At 37.6% G+C, this 10,029-nt stretch overlaps 1 protein-coding gene across 1 annotated transcript in view; it reads right to left on the reverse strand.

Annotated features, from left to right (window-relative positions):
* Window positions 1-2,080: 2,080 nt before the first annotated feature.
* Window positions 2,081-10,029, reverse strand: part of pdgfc (platelet derived growth factor c) — a 45,715-nt gene continuing 37,766 nt past the window's right edge. Inside the window, exons 4-6 of the mRNA XM_005726491.2 lie at window positions 4,418-4,625; window positions 4,059-4,279; window positions 2,081-3,294 (exon numbers count right to left, since the gene is read on the reverse strand). Coding sequence (XP_005726548.1) covers window positions 3,181-3,294; window positions 4,059-4,279; window positions 4,418-4,625 — 543 coding nt within the window. The 3' untranslated portion in view covers window positions 2,081-3,180. The remainder of the gene's footprint in view (window positions 3,295-4,058; window positions 4,280-4,417; window positions 4,626-10,029) is intronic.

Genomic DNA, 10,029 nt, shown 5'->3' on the forward strand with positions numbered 1-10,029 from the left:
GTGTTGCAAAGAGCATTCATTTACAGGCAGAAAGAGAATGTCCTTGTGCTTCAACCTTTGGTCTGAGTAATTCCAAAAGCTTCTGCAGAATCATATACTATTATCACATTTATTGCCATGAATCACTGATGTTGAATTTTCTGTGGACCGCAGAGTGTCTGCAGTTACAGCACAATACTTTCCAAGGTTTTTACTTTTTAAGCTACAGAATATTTAAAAAGTCCTAAATTGGAACACAGAATAAGCGTTTGTTTTACAATTGGTTAACTGCCCAAAAAATATTATGCTATGATGATGAGGTCTAGCCTGACTCAGGCTGCTTTGATTTCATAAAAATATGGCAAAAGGCAGAAAGGCACGCGGGTGAAGGGCGGAAGTGCTAGATTTAAACTGTACACATCCACTCACTCATATAAACACAACAAACCTACTCCTCGTACTATATCAGATCTCGTGCCAGTGCAATGAGGTTTCCTTTGCAAAGAAGCACTGCATCAACAAAGAAAGACAATCTGTTTAATATTATAAAAGCCACACTGGGAGCTGGCGGGTTTGTGCAGTAGCATCTGGCGTCACCGCAGATGCCTGCCAGGGTGCACATTAGATCAGAGTAATTGGCCAGGACAGCAGTGTGAGATGGACAAATGAGAACCTCCTCCTGGGTGACCTGATGGCCAAGGGGAGAATGAACAATACTGCTCATAGTGTGATAAAGAGCTTGTGGAGTGAAAAACACACTTCTTCAGGAAAACATACGTTCATCCTGCCAACTTTGTGTTATTGGATTAAAAAGTATACTCATACACAATCATGATTAGTGAGAAATTTGGCAAATCATGTTCTCTAAATCATTCTCTACAGTGTAATTCCAACCTACTATTTACTCATTTGTGTACAATATTTGCACGACTATTGCCAATAGTCACAAGATATTATAGTAAACCACGGTAAAGTGTTTGATTTAGCAATCTAGACTTCCATATAAATTATTATTTAATAAATTCAGGGTTTAAATGCATCAGTTTATATTCCATTATAAGATTTCAACAGGAACTGGTTTTCTAAATAGGCTTTGGGATATTCTTTACACTTATCCATCGATGGGTAAAGGCCAGATTTACTAAATAGGACAAAATAGCATGTGCACACGATCCCCGCATAGGTGTGGCTCGTTTTACATGTAATGTTTTTTAAACACAGGCAATTCAATTCAGTATCTGGCACAAAAAATGAGACATGCTTTTTTTTCCTGGCACAGTTAGCAGTAAATTGCGTGTTACAAGCATTAGTAAATCACACTTAGTGTTAATATTTTCCTCTCTCTATCTTTTTTGACTTGAGAAAAGAACTCCCAGAAACACATATGCACCTGGGCCAATCGCAAACATGTCTGAGTTCCCACCTGTTACGTGCAATACTGTCACCGTGCTCTCATTGTAAATACCAAGAGTACTTCAAACCCAGTTTGAACTGGCACAACATGTATATCTGACCCTAAATTTAGTGGAATGTTAACTGAAATTTGCATGTGAATAAATATAATGCTTCATTTTGGGTTACCAAAACATTTAGTGGATTGCCTGGCATTATTATTCACCTTGATGTGCATCAGAGGTAAACCAAAGTTTGTGCTGAGAAAAATTCACTGAATAATATAATACGTCACACTTTTCTATTTCATAAATGGGACTCGCTGTTTACATTATGTGGCAAAATTGTTCATCCATCCATTCACTTCCGCTTATCCTTTTCAGGGTTGCAGGGGGCGCTGGAGGCTATCCCAGATGTCTTAGGGCCAGAGTCAGGGTACACACTAGACAGGTCGTCAGTCTGTTGCAGGGATAACACATATATACAGACAACTATTCGCACTCATATTCAGACCTATGGGCACTTTAGAGTTTCCAATTAAACCATCCCCACTTTAGTGGGGCAAAATTGTTCATTTTTTATTTTTTGTGAAAACATTTTAGAAACTAAACATTTACTTTCATGGTTACAATAATATCGGTGGATGATGATTTTCATAAGTATGTGTGCCTTTGTTTTTCGCAGTTTGGTACTATATTCATATCAGTGGTTGGATCAAAGTTTCCAATCCCAAGTACTACATATTCTGTTAGAAATGGAAGAATTTATTTTTGCTTTCCAATACTATAAAATACACAAACAGTTGTAGCAAAAGTAGAGATAAATAATATTGGCATACAGAAAAATGAAAAAAAAAAAAAAAACATCCACAAGAAAATCAAAATGTAAAAATTACAAACAGAGAGGAGGCTAGTAAACAGGAAATATGTAGCACACAAGTCATCTTGGACCTTAATTCCCTTTCCTTAAACAAATAAATACTTATTGTGAACAATCTCAAATGTTGAAAAAACAAAATGGTTTGACGCCAGGCATGTCTTGAGCAAGCAGATTTAATATTGCTGAGATGGATCAAATGAAGACTTAAAAAAGGAGTTCTAACTGATTCTGAATGTGCAACTTTAAACTTATCTTTGAAAAACTTTGGCAGAAAATGCACACTAATAAAGAAAAGAAATGTAAACAAAATATTTACACGTAATGCAGTCTCATTAGTGTTACATTTCAACTATACTGTGTTTGTACACTGCCACAGACAAACTCTGTGGTAAAACAAGAGGGGAGCAAAAGGAAACGGCTAAAAACCACCTTTCTTTGCCTTGATGGTAATAATAGAGGAGCCAAGGGAGCAAGGCAAGGCAGCTGGAGCCAGCTCACTTATAGATATAAAAAAGTACTTGAACAAAGAAGCTCCCATTTTTCATGACAGTATCAGCCCACACTGACTGAACTTTAAAAAAGACCTCAGGAAGAAATGGCGCAAATGCCTCAGTGTTCTTATCTCAGAAGAATGGAAGAAAATAGTCTTCAGAGCTCATAGGTAATGGTCCAGATCTGCTCCAGTGATTTTTTTTTTGGCCTTTCTAAAATGGACTCAGAGCACTCTATTGGTATTCCACAGCAGTCAAATCCATTTGGAAGATTTATTAGATTCCAGTCCGTTCTGCTTCATCCAATTAGTAAAAGGACATCAGGATAAAAGGAGAATCTTGTTAGCTTCCAGTGGTAGTGGATGAGATAGGAACAGCGGCAGAGGTTCATTTCTAACATCCGCATGCTTCCGTTGGCAGCTGTTACACATGTCTGAGGTCAGTCAGAATCATCTTTACACACGCAGGCACACTCTTCATGGTGTTCCAAGGGCACATCCGTCATGGACTTCTGGAGACCTCGTACACCACTTCGATGTTTCAACAGTAGAACCTGTTTACAAAAGAGGCCAGAAGCAGTGTTTTTAAAGCATGTTGAGTGGATAGGTTATTTAGACCTTTAACTGCTGCTTTGCAAAGTGGAACCACGGATGATGGGTGGAAATGTTTGTGTGATTTTGGTATAACAAAAAAAAAATTTGAATGTTAAAATTCACAAAATAAGAATTGGCAATCTGATTTTAACTGTCTTTGCACTGTTTCACTACAAGATCCATAAACAATGTGGTGGTTTTTCTAAACCACATATAATCGTTTAGGAGTAACAAGAACAAGTTTTAAAATGTCATAGATCAGGGGAAAACAAATTACTTTTGTAAAGCTTTGTGAAGAAGTGAAAACCTTTCAAAGCTTTCAAAGTCCGTGTAACCAATTTCTGCTTGTGGCCCAGCATTTGCTGGCCTTAGAGACCACTAAGCCTTCTGTTTGTACAAACAACCTATATTACTTCCACACGCTATTAGGAGAGAAAGTAGAATCCATATTTGTATCAAAATGATAAGTAAAAGGCAAATAACAAAGGATGGTACCAAGATGAGGACCAAAATAACTTTAGAAAACAGAATAGCACAAAACCAGGTTTAAAAAAATCAATATAAATCTGAATAAAACTGCAGTAATATTCACGTATTCCATAATTAAAACTATTTTTTCTACCTCATATTGCAGGTGTTTTTCGTATTATTATGTGTTCAGATAAAAACTAACAAAATAAACATCAAATGGACTTCATCATGCCATGATCAAATTGATATTTACCTCATGATATTTCTTTGTGACTCTGGCAGGAATACACTGACAGTCGTAGCAGCGGTGAGAGCAGCAGGAACAGTTTCCACCACAGCGCTTCACCAGGAGGCAGCTGGGCCAGAAAATGACATCTGTCCTTTTCAGCTCTTCACGCAGGGATACCGAGAAATTACGTGGCGTGCAGCTGTAGAGTTGAACTTCTTCCCTCAGAAGATTGAGATCAGCTCCACCTCAAATGCATCAGATGTTATTATTTCAACACAACATTTCACCAAAACATATTATTTTAATATTAATCATTTCAGTAGTGGCTCTTGGACTAAATTTACATTTAATTCATGAAAACAAACATGTTAATAATGTCCTACCTCGGGCCTTCTTACTGTGGATGAATGATTTCCCCAGCACATGCCATGTAGGTTTGTACAACTCTTCCATATCCATCTGCCATCGTTCTGGTTCCAGGTACTTCATGACCTCCTCTACAGTGCTCAGCTCCGTCACAGCCTCTGACAGCTCCTCAATATCCTGCAGGGATGGAGGGAGAACTGCAGGGGCGTTGGGCTCTGGTACACTCTGTGGGAAAACCAACAAATCAAATGAAGAGAGATGGAACAGATGGGTCATTTGCATACTAACTGAAAAAAAGTGTTTTTTTAAATGTAAAGAGTCCAACTTGCATAGCTTTGGGTTTTGATGGGAAAAGTCTTTAAACAAGCTTTCATAATAAATACACAACTCTCTCAATAAGATGAAATGTGCCATACATAATAAGGTCAAATAATTACCTCATTACATAAACTGCCTCAAGGATACTTAAACCTCAGCCACTTTGTGTGACATTTAAAAGTTGGAAGTGTACTTTAGGTTATAAATATTAAAACAGGATAATTATAGTGAAGGAGGAATTTTGTCATTGGTGACAGGATGTTAAAAATGACCTTACTCTGCTATTGTACATTTTACATCATGATAAAATATAAAGTTTAATTTGAGTTACAGGTCATTAAACGATATGGTGAACTGGACTTGAGTTAAGCTGAAAATCATAACATCGTACTGTAGCAAGGGCTCAAACTAATATTTCGATTAACAGTGACTACAGTCTCTGAGGATCACAGACACATGCAGGGATTTCCACACTGGGCCAAACTGGAAGGCATTCGCTTACATTTGACAGAAACATACTGAAGACTGAAATTTCAGCCTGTAAATAAAAATGAAAATGAGAATTTGTCATACATGACAAACATGACAACAAATTCAACATTTAAAAAACTGACCATGCAATGATCAATACAATAGTATAATTATAATTTAATTATTTAAAAATAATACACATTTTTTTATATTAGTCCCCCTCGCAGATGCAAAAAAACCAAATCGGAATTAAAGAGAGACATTTTTTAAGCCACCAAATGAGATTGCATCTTTGCCACCTCCTTTGATCACTTTCCATCCCAACATTTATCTCTGTAGATTTGGTTGGCAACAGTATTATTTGTTTCAAGCTCTGAACTCTCTAGTGAGATACAGCGAGCAGTCACAGAGAAGATTGATACCTGGCGTGTTACTCTTCCCACGAGAGAAGGGGCTAATCTGTTGGACCTTTCAGTCTTGTGATGGTGCATTTGTCCAACATGTCAGCTCACTGGTCTCTCTAATCTTACGTGACTGACAGGTAGAAGGAAACATTGTGACACAGCAACAGCAACATAAAAAAAGCTTGAAAACACTAAAAATGTTGCCTTTTGGCAGCTGTGTTTTAAGGGAATAAATGAGAGGACCGAATGAAGAGTGGCAGTTTTTCTCATTGGTACTAACATTGTAAAGATAAAAATTGTAAAATAAATGTTTTACCTAGCTGATAATATGAATACATGTATGTAGAGTAACTATAATGCGCGTCAGCTGACTGCTGAAGCATACGAAGACAGCAGGATTAAGATGCATACTTCTGTAAATTGGACTAGACACAAAGGTAATTAAAAGTTTAAAAAAATATAGAAAGATCTTCATAGTGAATGAAAAGGTAGAACGCCAACAACACTAATAAGATTTATTGGCATCGTAAGTGTGCTCAAAATCCAAGCCCCCTGGCAATGACTTTAAAATGAGATGCCAGTGGTTTGACATGGCTGCACCACAGGCTGGAAAAATACAGCTGATGCACAGCTGTGTTCACGCCACAGATATGACTCATGCTAATGAGGTTTCCTTTATAACCACTGAGCATATCTTTGGTTTATTTGGCACCAACTGAGATACACAATCACAAATGTGAAAGAATTATTTATAGGAAAAAAAATGGTCATATAGCACCATACGTATGAGTGATGCAGCTGTATTTCCAGACAACAGAGAGAATCTGTGATTCTTATTAGTTGAGCCTTGGCAGTGGCTAACTGTATGGACTGGAAGCCATTAACAGCTTGTGAATGTCGATGGTGCAACACTCCCCCAATTAGCAACACTCTGCAAGCTCAGCGTCAGATAGAGAAGCCAAGCAATCCTTCAGAGACACATCAAGATGGTGTGAATAAAGCTATAAGTAGCAGATGAGGGAGCCAATTTAAGGGAATTCAGGAACAAAGTCCTTACATGGACCACCAAAACTGAATTCAGAGCAGTGTCTGTGTGTCAGGTGTAAGACATAGATGTATGAACAGTTATGGTATATTCTGTAACGCTTTTTCAGGGTCAAATAAACTAATTAACTATAGAAACAATGCACACATGTTCCATATTAGATGAAGTTCCTCAAGGGCGTTTTAGTAGTTGTAGCTAATGTATAATTAAGATTTATCATGTAAGAGTTTTAACTTTCTGTGTAAAAAAAATAACCAGTTGCTTCACAAGGTCTTCATTAGTTGTCATTTTGTGATAAATGAACATCTAAAACACAAATGGCTAAAACAAAGTGAGTAAAGCAGTATTCAGCAAAGGCTTTGAGCTCGTTTTTTCCCTCTTTCCAAAACCTTCCTTTTCATAAAGTTTATAGTTAGGGCTCAGTGTGAATCATCTGTTGGTTATGTAGACAGGCTGCTGGGGGACTTCCCACGATGTACTGTGCATTCTTCTCCACTCAACTCTTTTCATACTCCAAGCATTTTTATGCCACTACTGAATGTCTTTAATAGATTGTGTCTTGTCCTTGTCTAGACTCTTGTCTTTGCCCTCACCCCATCAACTGGTCACAGCAGATGGCTGCCCCTCTATGAGCCTTCCTGTTAAGAGGAAGTTCCTCCTTCTCAGTGTCACCAAGCGCTTATTCACAGGGGACAGTCTGAATGTTAGGATTTGCTATTTTTTAAACTTTTGTCCCTGTGTTTACTTTACAATATAAAGGCCCTTGATGGCCTGTTATTATGAATTAGGGCTATATAGACAAAACTGAATTGACTGACTTAGTAATAGAAAGCACAAGACATAAATATTAAACTGTAAGACACTTTGTGACACGACAGAATGACTAAACATTTGGCTAAAATCACAATTTGTAACTTTTATTAAGTGTTTTTAATAGACCAGACTGGTATCTATGATTTTGTTTTGTCTACCTTAGCAACTCTTTTTATCTTCCATTTATATCTTTTATGAAATAAATAAAAAATAAATGCTGAGCCAGCAGCCCAAGGCACACTAGACAATTCTGCATATTAAGCACAGACATTGTGGAGTCTTCTGTCCTCAAACCAAACTGAAGTACATGCAATTTCGACTTAACTTATATAAGTTGAAGCACACAGAGACAGCATCCTAAAATGGTATTGCCCAAATTGCAGTCAAGGCCACTTGGGCAGTGAGCTGAGTGCATGTTTCAAAAAATATCACTTGCTTTTGAAAGGCTGAAACTGTTTATTCAGAAGATTTTAAAGTGCTTCTTATCACTACCAAAGCCTCTAAACCCCCTTACCCCGAAGAAGAACTTTGTTCTCAAGCAGTGATTTCCTTGTTTCTGAGTCTCTTTGTTCTCATAAAGCACAACCACACGTTCTTATTTCTGGTATCTAAAATGACAGGTTCAACTAACTATGTTGAGATGACAATTCTGAAATAGCTTTTTGAAATAGCTCTGAAAAACAATATCTTCTCATTCACATGGATTTGAAAACCACTTCCTTGCACAAGAGGACTTTGAGTAAGCAACTTGGTTTGTTGTGCGTGAAAAAAGTGTTTTTTGCTCGCACTATATGCCACACACTGCAATTGAGGTTGCCGTAAAAACAGACCTTAGTTTCATCATGCCAACGGTAAAGCTCCTGTATGACTTTGCCAGTCATTTTCATTCTCTTTAGGAAAGACTTGCATTCTTTACCTGCTCCATTAGCTTCTATTCAAGTCTTCATGTTTACAATTAGACAGTTTTATATGATTAGTGTAGTTTGCTGCTATTCAGACAAGCATAAGGCACATAGATCCTGAGTGTGTAAAACTCTTTTCAATCCATTTAAATAAACAAAGGTGGTAGGATGATGTTTCCTTTCAAAGTAACAGTGCAGTTTAATTGGGGACTGAGACCTCACAGACACAATGATGTATGTTTTGTTTGTCCCTGTAACCCGCAGTGCACACCACTCAACACCGCTTATGCCCTATTCAACAGCCTCCTTCTCCTTCTGTGTTTTAACAACCTCTTTGCCTCAGCCTTTTTGCTTTTTCTAAAATTTCTTCCTGTGAATTACAGGCTGGGTCTTATTTTTTCCCCCTTTCATTCCATGGAAGTGGTGGGGAGGAATTATTGCTTGTTTAAATATATACTAAAGTACTGGCCCCTGCATGGCATGAGGTTCCAGTAGCTGCTGGTTGACCACAGAGGAAACAGAGTGCTGCTGTTCTTGTGTGCTCCTCCTCTGTCAGAGGAAGGTTCAAAGGGAAGGCAGACCGAACGTGCGGAGGCCAAACTTCCTTTTCCCCATCATGGTTTCCGCACCTTCTAGAGTTGGAACATGAAGGAAAAACTTGGTCTCTGTTTCATCAAACAGTTTATGGAAAGGAACTGAACACCGGAGAATAATGTCAATCTGCTATTAAGGGATTAAATTTAAGTTCAAACTTCTCAAATACCTGCTGTTTCGTGAAGTACTCTTTCTTTTCCAATTAAAATGTTTTATGAAATGTCACATATATTTAGGCGTTGTGTTGCTCTTAACTGTTATTTATGCTTTATTTAGGATGGTTATCTCAACTATGAACTGCTCATTCTTCACTTTTAACTTCTGTGTATAGATGCATAAATGCATGTTAATAATATTAGAGAAAACAAGTAGGTAAATAAATCTAACGCTAAAATAGGTATGGCTTCAACATGGCTGATGAAGGAGATCCAGTTTAGGTGCCACAATGTAAAAATGTGTCTGAAAATAGCAACTTTAACACTGTCGCTGCAAAACTGTGACATTCTGCTATGACTGACCCATAAATCAGAGAGTGCTTTGCTTAAATCGGTGAAAACCTTCCTTAACACTTGAAAGTGTAATGAAAGATGTTGAGCAAGTTTTATGTAAAAACAGAGAGGAAATGATGGATGATAAAGAAAGGCAAAAGTCAACATCTGAACATGATACAATTTTTTACGAGAATTATAGATGAACTCAGATGAATCAAAGCACCAAGCCTTTAAATTCCACTGATGTATGTCTACCATTACTTTTGGCCTTCCACTTGTTGAAAGGTAAAATTGTTTGGAGAGATAAATCTAAATCTCTCTGAGTGGTTACACTGCGAAACAGCAGGTCTTTGGGAATCTCTATTGTATCCTTGTTAATGTGGAGTACAAGAGAAATGAGAACAAGAGGAAAGGGTCAGGGGTAATCAAGGAAGACCACTGAAACCAGCAGGATACAGTGACTGTGCTTCATAGTAAGTTAAGCTTCTGTGATAATGATAATGACTGCTCTTTTTTGGTTCAGATGTTCAGCCTGCATGGCAAGGATTCTGCTCATGATTATGTTATTGTTGTAGTAACTAGAGTACACTA

The sequence above is a fragment of the Pundamilia nyererei genome, unplaced genomic scaffold, assembly GCF_000239375.1.
Source record: "Pundamilia nyererei isolate P.nyererei 1_Seehausen unplaced genomic scaffold, PunNye1.0 scaffold00020, whole genome shotgun sequence".
Lineage (NCBI taxonomy): Eukaryota > Metazoa > Chordata > Actinopteri > Cichliformes > Cichlidae > Pundamilia > Pundamilia nyererei.